General features: G+C 34.1%; 1 protein-coding gene across 2 annotated transcripts in view; it reads left to right on the top strand.

Moving 5' to 3' along the window:
• Gpm6a (glycoprotein M6A) overlaps positions 1-13,598 on the top strand; it is a 376,173-nt gene that overhangs the window by 330,698 nt on the left and 31,877 nt on the right. For both annotated transcript variants that reach the window (XM_045141993.1, XM_004657118.3), the window contains exon 2: positions 969-1,161. In XM_045141993.1, the coding sequence (XP_044997928.1) occupies positions 969-1,161 (193 nt within the window). The remainder of the gene's footprint in view (positions 1-968; positions 1,162-13,598) is intronic.

Raw genomic sequence — 13,598 nt, 5'->3', positions numbered from 1 at the left:
GGCACATGCATTTGGAGTTCATTTGCCATGTCTAGAGATCCTGGTGTACCCATTCTCATTCTCTCTCTCTCTCTCTCTCCTTTCTTCTTCTTCTTCTTCTCCTTCTCCTTCTCCTTCTTCTTCTTCTTCTTCTTTCCCTCCCTCCCAAATAAATAATTAACTAATAAAATAAAATGTTAAAAAAACTATTCATATACCAGCTCATTTAATCCTTTAAAGATTTGCCTGAGGTTAATTCTCTTATTTTTACCTTTCTGCATTTGATAAGATGAAAAGAACAAATCTATTAAAGTCATATTCTGATGAGATCAGAATTCTATTCTGGTTCCTCTGTATTTTTATTGTGTCAATGTATTTCTGGTTTATTTTTAAAGCATAAATCATAGCAATAAATAATTTTTTCACTATTAGTTAATATAAAGAGAATATATATATATATATATCGATATAGATATGAATATATCTTTATATGATCTCAAAATTAATCCCCTTTATACATGTAACATATTCAGGTATTACCTATTCTTATTTTTCACTTTTAAAATTTTTAGGCCAGAATTTAGTAACTTGAATTCAAAATTCCAAAACATTTCAAATCATTGTTTGAAAAAATTTTGCAGAAGAGAATATCAAAAAGATAAATATCATTGAAACAAAAACCATACATTTGAGAGAGAATGATACACATGTGTGTATGCTAAAGAATACTATAGGAACTTGAGGTCAAAAGAAAGGGTTTCTATAGCATTTGGAATAAAAGAGTAAAACATTAGCCTTACCATTCTGAGTATGCACAACTGGTCATAATGGACTTCATCTTTGTTCCCTCTATGGAACTCTAGAATTTATATGGTTGGCCTGATGTCATCTATCAATACAAACATTTCCAATGTTTCTAAAGTCATAATTTTTTATTTAGATGAGCAAAGTATTAAATATTCACATATCTTCCTGTCAATCTTCCACAGGGTGCTTTGAATGCTGCATTAAATGTCTGGGAGGCATTCCCTATGCTTCTCTGATTGCCACTATCCTGCTTTATGCGGGTGTTGCTCTGTTCTGTGGTTGTGGTCATGAAGCACTTTCTGGAACTGTCAACATTCTGCAAACCTACTTTGAGATGGCAAGAACTGCTGGAGATACCCTGGATGTTTTCACCATGTAAGTCATTCTGGTATTTTCATATTGTACTGTGTGTATGATGATTGCATTCCTATATTTGGAATAAACAGGTGTCTAGGGTTAAGAGAGGTGATGATGTTGAGTGAAAAAAATCCTCTTAGGTTAAACATGACCATAGAGAGCACTGGCCTTGGAATCAATAAAAGACACTTAGCAGAAAATAAGGGTACAAACTAGTAGGGTCTGAATCTAGGCTTTTACTATGAAGGTCTACCCAAAATCCAATTACCATGAAGCAAAACAAACAAACAAAAAAAATTCTTTTCTCTTTTTCTTCAATTAAGAGCATAAGCTATTCTCATAGAACAGAACAAAAACAGGCAGGTATAATTGTGGACTCTGCTACTAATTCTAGGAAATTAACCAAACTCCATGGGTGATGACTAACAAATTTAACCCTGCCATGAGTATGAGTATGATAGCACTTCCTCTGCCTTCCAGAAAATACTGTAGCATTGTACAAGGTTCCTAAGGTCTTCTGTAAAAGGATAAATTATAAGAAAATATTATAAAAAGCCTAGAAGTGAGTAGTAGTAGTAGTTTCTGTAGTTTCACTTCAATCCTCCTTAATATTCAATTAAAAGAGAATTTATTTCCAAGTAAATTGTTGGTGCCAAAAAGGTATTCAGTGATTTATACTCACAAATAGAAAATTACATTGTTAAATTTTTTTTTTTTTTTTTTGGTTTTTCGAGGTAGGGTCTCACTGTAGCTCAGGCTGACCTGGAATTCACTATGGAGTCTCAGGGTGACGTCAAACTCACAGCAATCCTCCCACCTCTGCCCCCCGAGTGCTGGGATTAAAGGTGTGCGCCACCATGCCCAGCGAAAATAATATTTATTATAGATTTTTTTTTTTTTTTTACTATTTGTCTCAAGAAACATTAACTTTGCAACAACTCACATTTCTTTCATGCCGTGTGTGTACAATGTTTTTAATGTTCTTTATTTTGCTGTCCTAAATAATTGCAAGCATTTTTATCACATATTCTTATTTTTTTCTGGAAGCAAATGATTTTGGACTAAAAAATTTTATTGGTTATGATAGCTTTGTTTTTTATTTGTAGATATTCATATAAAACAAATCAAGCAATTCTGAATTATTAATAGAAGTTTCTATAAAACTGATGTAACCTAAGGTCCTAATCTAAACCAAGACTTTGTCAAACTAGACAACATTATTAGTAGAAGAACACTGTTTTCCAACTAAAACATCAAAAACATACAGTCCTTCTTTCTTTATATCCTATCAGCTATTGACAGGTTATCGTCAATGAGATGTATTTTATTAATTATAATGATTTTTTTTCACCAAAGATAGTAATTCTGCATGAAATGAAGAGAATTGAGTTGTACATTTCTATAAAGTACTAGAGGAATTAGTCCCTATTCTATGAGGTGGCAGATGTGTCATCCCATCACAGGATACATGACAGGAATATTAGAACAAGGAAATTTATACTTATCTAAAATATTTTAAGATTTTAAACCTTAAGAATTACCAAGAAGTAGGGCTGGAGAGATGGCTTAGCAGTTAAGCACTTGTCTGTGAAGCCTAAGGACCTTGGTTCCAGGTTTGATTCTCTGGTGCTCATGTAAGCCAGATGCATAAGGTGGCACATGCATTTGGAGTTTGTTTGCAGTGGCTGGAGACCTTGGTGTACCCATTCTCTCTCTCTCTCTCTCTCTCTCTCTCTCTCTCTCTCTCTCTCTCTCTCTCTCTCTCCTTCTTTCTCTCTCTGTCTGTCACTCTCAAATAAATAAATAAAAATAAACAAAAAAACTTAAGAAAAAGAAGTACCAAGAAGTAAACATAAAATATAATTGCAGTAAGACTAGAAAGCCCTATAACCTCTCTGCTCATGCAAAATGATTAGAAAAGGCTATAATCTCAGACACCAGAGGCTGAAACTGTGAATCCTATATTCAAAGCCTACCTGTTCTACAGAGTGAATTTAGGACATACTGGGAAAGTTAGTGAGACCTAGTAACAGATCACTTGCTTAATATGTGTGAGACTCAAGGTTCCCTTCCCAGTACCGCAAATAAAAAAGTAATTTTCATAAGAATATAGTCCATAAATCTGAAGTACCAATGATCTAAATACAGGAAGTATATAAATACAAGCAAGCTAAATGTTTTCTATTTCACATTGTACCAATATTTTACAACATCAATCTAAAAGCTAGAATATTCTTTGGAATGAACAATAAATTTTTACACCTATTATTGTTTATCACTGTCATCAAATGAAATATTAATATAGACATAGACCCAAAACACAATAGCTTTCAGTATTTTAGAGTAAAATAGCTGAAATTATTTCTTGATTTTATAACTAGGATTAAGCTATCTGAAAATTCAACTGGGTTATTGTTAGTTAGTTTGCAAAAAGTTTTAGGAAAATGATTGCATGACTGCATTTTAATATGATAAAACTGACATTTTCTTTTTAGTTATATTTCAGCCTACCCTGGACAAAATATGTTCTCACTGTTCATTATTTTAAGCTATCACAGATGTCCTTAAAATCTACAGTTTCTCTATATTTAGTTTACATTCAAATAGCTAAACTCAATTGTAGAATGAGAAGTTTGTTAAGATTAAGTCTAATTATCATTAAATTTATATGTATATGTATGTGATCAATTATAAAATTATGTGTTTGATATTTAGACAACAAAATTTGACATCTCAAACATCTCTGCTTAAGATCTTAAAGTACTATGTGTAAGAGTTTAGAAGAGAGATTTGAGTTAATATGCTTTATTTGGTACTTTAATTTGCTCTATTATATGAAAAGATAACCATGAAGCAATAATGAACATTTATAATAGGAAAATAGTATTTTAATTAGGGAATTGTTACTTGTTCATAGACCAAATAATTTAAATTCTTTATAGGCCCTTTGGACCTACCAAGTGGATCAAAGCACTCTGCCTTCCAACAACTAGCTTATGAAAACACAGAGTGAAGATATGGACCATCAACTCCTAGGTGTGATTAGCGCTTATTGGCAAACTTATAAATTAAATAAAGACCTTAAGGTGGTAGAGATCACCCTGAGCATGGCTGCCTACAAGCCAAGGGTAATGGGGAAGGGGGAGACAGAGAATTTAAAATAAGATAATATAAAACAGTAGAGAGGGAATGATATGTGCCAGATGATATGTCTTTCTTGGAAATAAAATATTTGGGAAAGAATGTGTAAGATATTATGGTGAGCAAAAGATTTGGCCAAATTTAATGGTTGATAGATTTGTAATTATTTTCATCACAGATTGAGTATTCTTAGATCATGTATTTTTTTTAAAAGCCTGCCTAATTTGATAAATGTTAATATAGACATAGACCCAAAACACAATAGCTTTCAGTATTTTGGAGTAAAATAGCTGAAATTATTTCTTAGCAGTCCTCAGGATCTAATGAGTTGCTCCATTCTTTATCCTAGGGACCTCGAGCTTCCTCCCTTGTCCCTCAGTCCCCATCCTCAATTCTCTCTCTCCCACTATCTTTCTCTGCCTCTTTCACTCTCTTATCCTCTCTCTTCCTCCATTATCTCCCTTTTCTAATAACAAGAACACAGGCAATCTCAAACTCTAAAGAAAAATAAAGAGCAAGCATGCATAAAAGGCTGTTTTACTAGTCATCTGTCTAGCATGCAAATTTTTTTTCACAAATAAATTCTGCTTATTTCTACTTTTTTTAGATTTTTTTTGTTTATTTTTATTTATTTATTTAACAGCGACAGACCGAGAGAAAGAGGCAGAGAGATAGAGAACTGGTGCACCAGGGCCTCCAGCCACTGTGAATGAATTCCAGAATGCATGCACCCCCTTGTGCATCTGGCTAACATGGGACCTGGGGAATCGAGCCTTGAACCAGGTTTCACAGGCAAGCACTTAACCACACTGCCATTTCTCCAGCCCTTATTTCTCTTATAAAACAAATACTTGAGACACATATTTCTAAAAGCAAGCAGATTCCACCAAAGGAATATGAACTGAAAGTTATGTCCAAAGAAAGAATGAATTTCTAAAAGATTTTGTTACCTAGTGCTAGATTTTTTGACATCTCTGTGTATCCTCAGCTTTTTATCCTGTAATCTTTCAGTCTAGTTTCTGAAATCCAGGTTATTTGATAGCTACAAACTTGTGATAAGCAATGTACAATTTGTCTAAGGGCATATCATTCTAAACATGTCCCATTTCATCTAATCTCAAAAGTTAAGCAGGATCAGGCCTGGTTAGTACTTGAAATAAAGAAATGTATAACCTAATCCACAAGTCCCATTAAAGGATATGCCTACACTTCAACAAGAAATTCTGTGTAGTATTTAACACAGCATAAACCACAGCTCACTCTACACTGGATATAGTTCTTTCTCTAATGTTGGAGGAAATTTTTCTAATTTGCAATTCAGATTGTGTAAATGATTTTGACAAGGTGTTATTAACTGTGTTCTGTGAGCATCATATAACAAAGGAAGCAAGAGGTAGGCTAGGGATTTTTCCAGCTATAAAACAGATTCATAGAAAGACAATAAAATATGGAGACTGGCTAGAATTAGATAACAAAACTGAGCCAAACAATTAATTTTGTTCAGTAATGAGACCTCTTGGTTAACTATTGAGGCCTGGTCAACTTGTTAACTTGACTCATAAATATATTGCTTATGAGGAGTTTTATTGTGGCTTAAAAAATTATAATGAGCATTCATGGTCTGATACTATTGATTTCCAGATGAGCATGCTAATTTCAAAGTATTTCAATTCTGATTTTAAGTCAAGGCATCAAAAACTAAGTTTATGATAATATGAATTCTTTAACATTTCAAAAAAAACAATCAGTAAACTAAGAAAAAATTGATTAGTTGATTTTGATATCAAATAATTTCATATATGTGTAATATCAAGTTTGTTTAGAGTTCATGTTTATTCCTTGAAAGTAAATGAAAAGGGAAATAGTCAATCAGTAGCTTAATGATTAAGAGTGTGAAATGAGGGCTAGTTTAACAGTTAAAGCATTTGTCTGGCAAGCTTAAGGACCCAGGTTGCTTTCCCCAGTACTCATGTAAAGCCAGATAAACTCCAGACAAGTTTGTTTACAATGGCTGGAGGGTCTGGTGTGCTCATTCTCTCTCTCTCTCTCTCTTTCTATTTCTCTCTCTCTCTTACACACACACACACACACACATACCATACACACACACAATCTATCTCTCTCTCTATTTCTCTCAAATAAATAAAAATAAATCTTTAAAAACTGTATTAAAAAGTGTGAAGTGAAAATAAATATTAATTAATGGCAAGACAAATCAAGGCTTCATAGGGTGGTAGAAATCACAGCAGTGTGCAAACTTTGTGCTTATCTAAAGTGTTGGTAATTAAATCAGACCGCTGATGTCGTCTAACAAAAACAAAACTGTATTGATGTGAAATTTTTCACTATTGTGGGAGACTCAAACATATGTTCAATTATATCTAGAACCTAAATTAGAAAATAATTCTTGAGTTCTGAAATAATGAGTGAATAGTGAGCATATCACTCCATAACACTTCAGCCAGAATAGTACTTTCAGCTTAGTATTTAAATAAAGCCTAAGCATTGATATAAAACAAGGGCACATACTTAAATCACATGAATTTTGATAGACATTCCACTCTCTAGATCCATTCCATATTATCTCTGGCCTTTTCTATATATCATAATCCAGATAATTTACTTAATTGTTCTATTATTTCAGTGCTTCATTAATAAAAAGAACAATTAATGTCTCTGCTTCCTGAAACTTTAGTAATGATTAAAATAGTTATTTTGAAAACAATTATAACTTGAACGTTATATAATATGTACTATATAAGTGTTTACTACCATGATGGTGATGTTTAGAGTGATGGTAGGTATGGTTAATAATATGAAAATGATGTCTTCCTTGAACATGTATTGCAATTGTCTAATTTAATAAAATTTTATTGCTTAGGTAGCATATGAAATCATGGAGTTCATTGTACTATTTTCACACATATATATTATTGTGTCATGTATCACACTATTAATGCCCACTATCATACATGCTTGTCCTTCAATACACGCTACTTAGCTTCATACTCCTATTGCTTTTCTGTTCAACTAGGAAAGAGATTTTAGAAAACATAAGTATATGAGGACGTTTCAAACTATATTAGTATGCAAAGATCAATTTTTATTGTTTTCTAATTCTCAAAAATATAAGAGTATATCCATTTTAGGAAATTATTTACAAATAAGAACATGATACTTTCATTCAAATATTTTCCAGGCTATCAAGTAGAATAAAACTTGATGTTTTTATGTTGAAAATAGAGAGATTTAAATCAAAGGATTCTAATTATAGGAAAATACTTTTTGGCTTAGTATAAGCAACTGTCTAAAAGTCAGGGTTTTCTAAGAGTACATGAACTACCTGGGCCTGAAATGATTGTCCATTCAACAGTGATATCTAGACAAAGATGTTCACCAGTTTCCATGTCCTAGATGCTTACAATCCCTACAACTCACTGAAATTTGTTTATTCAAGAGTAGCCAATTTAGGCGGGCATGGTTTAATATACCTTTAATCCCAACACTCAGGAGGCAGAAATAGGAGGATTATGCTGAGTTCAAGGCCAGCCTTGTACTAGAGGTTGAGTTCCAGGTCAGCTAGCCTAAAATAAGAAAAAGGATATGCAACTTAACAACAGTACTCATTTCAGTTATTGGACTACATGAATATGTTTTAAACTCTTTTAATTTATAATACTTGTACAATGTTTCTATGTTCAAATGTTTGGATATATTTTTAGGTTACTTTTCAGTCTGGCCACGTTTTCAAATTAATGCCTTTGTTGAGTAAAAAGGATTGGGCAAGCTGGCATAGGTAGGAAGGGATAGGTAGGAGGTTCACTATGAATTTGAGGCCACTCTGAGAATACAGAGTGAATTCCAGATCAGCCTTGGCTAGCATAAAGCCCTACCTCGAAATAAAACATAGGATTGGGCTATACTATATTCCAATACTATGCTAGCCTCTAAAGATGAATGGTGAGTGATTACTTGTTTTTAGAATGGCACATGAAAGATGACTGATCAAAGTGACCCTCACATAAGTCAAGCAAAGAAAGAATAGTATATTTACTACATTAATTCTAGAGTGCATCGGAATAACCAAATAGAGGAAATAGAGAATCTGTAACTAGATCCTTAGAGACAAAGAAATATATCAAATGAAGCATAATAAAGGTAAAAGACATAATATGCATGAGTGATTACTAGAGCATATAAAATTGTATTCCTGCTTCACGTTTCATGAATTAGAAGTTAAAATTTAAAAATGGGTTAACATAAAATCCAGAAAAATAAAAATGGAAATGTCACTATTATTATTAGAAGTATGCTAGCAACATAAAAAAATCACAAAGAAAATGTTGTCTGCATTTGACATAATAAAAATTCAGATTCTACTCATCAAATTTATGAAAACCTTAGAACTTTCATAAAACCAGGAAATAAATTACAAATTACATTGTAAGAATTCTTGATTTTAATAAATGAAGAACTTGTAAGTCTAAAATGTTCTCATAACAATATATAAAACATATTTTATAAAATGTAAAAGCAGGCTCATCATAAAAGATGACAAGGAAGAAGGTGTGGAAGGGTAAAAGACACCTGTCACATGTAAACATAAATGAGGGGGAGGATTCAAGAGAGCTTAGGATCATGAGGATAATAGAAGGGAGGAGTATCAAATAAAACAAACTGTTTGAAATGGCATAATAGTGCTTAAAACTCTGAATGCTAACACTAAGTAGAGTTATGTTACATTATCAAGTGGAGAGGAAGATAAGAACTTCAGTATTATATAACATGATTTGATTTTTGTAAAAAAATATGTACTTTTAAGTATTTTTATATATCAAAATATATGATGAAATAGACTATGACTCTTTCAGGAAATAGGCATATAAATAAAAAAGTAATACTTTATTCTTTACACATAAATGTAAATAAGGGGAAAAGTAATTTTAAATATCATTGCTTCCCCATCATTTTATTTAAAAATTCATTTAAAATGCCTAGTAATAGTAAACAGGGGATAGATCTCCTTCCTCATAATCAAGGAAATTTTATGTTGGTGTAAATATCTTGTTTTTTGTTGTGCCTTTTATTCTAGGGTATAATCTAGAACATAAATAAAAACTCTAAAATCATCATCGTATGTGTGCCATAATAGTGCATGGTATTCCTATTATTGATATAAAATATGTTACCCTGAATTTAGAGGCTTAATCCTACAGAATCAATTATTTTTCAACTTAGGAGGTCTAAAGTGAAACAGGTCTTCTTAAATTTATTGAAATGAGCTGAAATCAAGGTGCTGGCAGAATTATGTTCCATCTGGAATTTCTGGAACTGTTCCAATTACCAAAAGCCACCTGCATTGTTTGGCTCATTGTCACTTTTCATCTTCAAATCTAGCCATGTGACATCTTCAAACCTATTTCTGAATTTGGTCCTGACACTTCTACTTCTCTCTTACACTTTAAAGATCAGTGTAATTATATATGTATAACAATGTTTCTTGTATCCATTACTTTCTCATTGCTGAAACCAAACAACTGACCAGAAGTAGCATGGGGATGGAAAGAGCTTATTTCAGCTTGTAGTTCCAGAGGGTAGAGTCCATCATGGTAGGGAAAGCATGGCAGGGGCATGAATCTGGCCCATGTCATCAAATAGGCATGAAGGAGGTAGAGTAGAAGTATCCTCAGATATTTCTTTCCTTTTTATACATCCCAGGAACATGGCCTATGTGATGATCCTGTCCACAATTAAAGGGGGTCCTAACCTAGAAATTCCCTGACAGATATCCAAAGAATTTGTATCCATGGTGATTCTAAATCTTGTGAAATTGACAGCCAGAGATTGAACTTCATAATTTTTATCTGAAGATTAGTAACCATATATGCTAAGTCCTCTTTTACCACCTAAGGTACTTTGTCACCAATTCCTGGGGAAGTAGGATATAGACATCTTTGGAGACCATTATTCTTTCTGTCCTGATAAACCTGGGAAACTGGGGATTAGGGAGATACTTGGGGAAGAAAGTACCTGCGTAAGCAAGCATCTTAGTTCAGATTCCCAGTACTCACAAAAAACAAAATCAGGTATAGTTGCATGCACCTGTAATCCTAGCACCTGAGAGATAATGATAGGAAATTCCTGGGGCTTTCAAGCTAGCTAGTCTAATAAAATAGTTAAGATCTGCCACAGTGGGTCTCTGGCTTCCATAAATGCTCACACACATGAATTAATATAGACACATGTGAACCCAAGCACATATGAATACATAAAAACATCAAACAAGCAAACACATAAACCAAAAAAGTGAGACATTTGAAAAATATATCTTCAAATTATAGACTATTTCATAATCTCAAAAGCCACTAAAAAAGTACTCATAACATATTAAAGTTGCCAAAGCTTATACTATTCATAACTAGAGTTCATTAAATTTTTTGTAAGAAATTATAATTAATACTAAGAAAGTGAATGATGTTTTACTTTTGCTCCCTGAGAATGCATTGCCTTTCTTTTTTGAAAAAAAAAAGTATATTTATTTATTTAAGAGAGAAAAAGGGAGTCAGATAGACGGGGAGAGAGAGCAACTGGGCATGACAGGTGCTGTAGCTGCTGCAGATGACCATGAGATGCATGCACCCCTTTGTATATCTGGCTTACATGGGTCCTTGGAAACAAACCTGGGTCCTTTAGTTTCGCAGGCAAGTGCATTAACTGCTAAGATATCTCTCCAGCCCCTGTTGTTTTTATTTTTATATTATTTCATTTTATTTTTATGTTATCAACATTATATTTTATTCATAAGAGGACAAGCAGTGCAGAAACAAAGGATGAGACTCTAACTTCTCACTTATGATCAGGCTCAGTCACATGTGTTACCATCAAAAGTAATTTATCTGGGGGCTGGAGAGATGGCTTAGTGATTAAAGTGTTGCCTGCAAAACCAAAGGATCATGGTTTAACTCACCAGGACCCACATAAGCCAGATGCACAAGGGGGTGCATGCATCTGTAGTTCGTTTGCAGTGGCTGGAGGCCCACTCTCTCTCTCTCCCTCTCTCTTTCTCAAATAAATAAATAAAATCTATTTTTTAAAAAGTGATTTATCTGAAAGTAATTTTCTAAATTTTTAATAAATAAATATAAAAGTCATATTTGTGGTGGTGCTGAGAATTGAAAACAGGGCCTCACATGCACTAGTCAAGGATTATTCCACTGAGCTATATTCACACTCTATAATTTACTTTTTAAAAATCTTTATTATTTATGTATTTGTTTTATTTTCTTATTATTAACAATATTTTTGGTATAGATAGATAATATGTTAGTACCCTCTTTTTCCTCATCCCTGCCCCCATTCCACTGGGGACACTCCTCAGTGGGGTTTCAGGTACTCCGTATGTGGTTGTGGTTTCTTTGTTGTGAGAGTAGCAGTCAGTTATTTTTGGAGGGGAGAGAATTCTTCTGGGCATGATGTCTCAACCTGTGGCTCTTACAGTCTTTCTGCCCCCTATTCTACAAAATTCCTTGAGTCATAGTGGGTGAGTTTTAAGTCCACTTCAGTGATAAGCTCTTAGGAACCCCTGGATCTCTGCCTTGGTAGGAGTTGAATATCCTCTGGATCTGTCTCCATCCTGGGGCTGATCAGCAGATTCAGCATGGAAGCAGCACTCTTACTCATCTCCCCAATTCCTCTGGAGATTCAGCTGTGGCTTGGCTGAAGTGTGAGGCATAGTTTATCTCTTCTGGTCTTGCTACCTCTGGAAAAGAAAAACAGATTCTCCAAGAGAGGGAAGTCAGCATAGTTTAAATGGGATAAGTATTACTAATTTAGGGAGAATTTGATGTATGTAACCACTCTTTTAGCCAAAGACCTAGTGAGAGCTTGACACTGGAAAGCATAATCTTTGTCTCCATAGGATTCTGTTCTGGTTCCCAATTCCAGATATGGGTTCCTTTATACTGAGAAGATCTCTCGGCCAATCACAAAGCTATGGGTTACCCACCAAGGCAATGTCCACTAATGCACTGGCATGTACATCCTGTCAGGGTGTTTGCTTCTGAGTAGCTTAGAACTCTGGTTGCTCAGACTGTTGTTGGGCAATTTCTTCCAGTACCTCACAGAGAGCTTTCCAGCACTAGATGAGCTGTCTGGGACTGGCTTTCATCCAGATTCCAGTTATGTCTCTCAATGTTCTGTGTCAGGAGCATATAGTGTCTTCAGCAATGTCTTACCTTTTGCCTCAGGAAATCAAATGCTTTGACAGAAACCTGTCTTATTTTGGGGACCTCATAGGTCTCGGATCAACAGCTCAATAGGGGTAGCAACTGATTTCTGGCACTTAAGAGTTACAAACCAGAGAAAGTTAAGCTTCATCCCACACTCACCAGGGCCCTTCTTTTCATGTGCTTCCCCCCTTACACAATCTTAGAGTTATATCTTTTAGTCTATCTCTAAGGATAGAGGTTTCTATGGTACAAGTTCATTTTGGATTTAGTTTTCTGTTTTTTTTTTTTGGTTTTTTTGTTTTTTTGTGTGTTTTTTTGCCACATTCCCCTTTTCCTCTCCTCAAATCCTTCCTTCCCTGATGTCTTGGCCTTGAGTTGCCTATTGGGTATGTCAATAACTCAAGCTGGTCAAGATTAGAACCACAGATAAGTTAAACCATGTGGCATTTGTCTTTCAGTGATTGCATGAGTTTGCTGAGTATGATCTGTCTAAGTCTGTCCATTTTTCTACAGATTTCATTTTGTCTTACTGCTGAGTAGAATCTCATTGTATAATTGTCACAACTTCATCATCCATTCATCCAATGATGGGCACCTGGGTTGATTGTAGGTCTTAGCTGTAATGAATTAGCTATAAACATGGTTGAGCAAGTATCTCTGTAATGAAGCATGAAACACTTAGGATAAATGCCCAGTAAGGGAATAACTGGGTGTATTGATAGCTCTGTGCTCATCCTTTGCAGGAATCTCCATATAGGTTTCCATAGTGGTGGTATAAGTTTACATGCCCACCAACAGTGGATGAGGGTTCCTCTTTCCCCACATCCTCACCAACATTTTTTGTTTTAATTACTTCTATCCTTACTGGAGTAAGGTGGCATTTCACAGTTACTTTAAGTTGCATTTCCCTGATAGTTAGGGCTGTTGAACATTTTCTTAAGTGTTAGCCATTTGTATTTCTTCATCTGAATACTCCCTATTCAGTTCTCTGCCCCATTTTTTGAGTGGTTGTTTCATTTGTTTATTATTTAGTGTTTGAGTTATTTGCACAAGCTAAATATTAGGCTTCTATCAGTGGTATAGCTG

Source organism: Jaculus jaculus, chromosome 1, assembly GCF_020740685.1.
Source record: "Jaculus jaculus isolate mJacJac1 chromosome 1, mJacJac1.mat.Y.cur, whole genome shotgun sequence".
NCBI classification, from domain to species: Eukaryota; Metazoa; Chordata; class Mammalia; order Rodentia; family Dipodidae; genus Jaculus; species Jaculus jaculus.
Note: the sequence above shows the minus strand (reverse complement) of the source record. Positions and strands in the feature narration are given on the sequence as shown.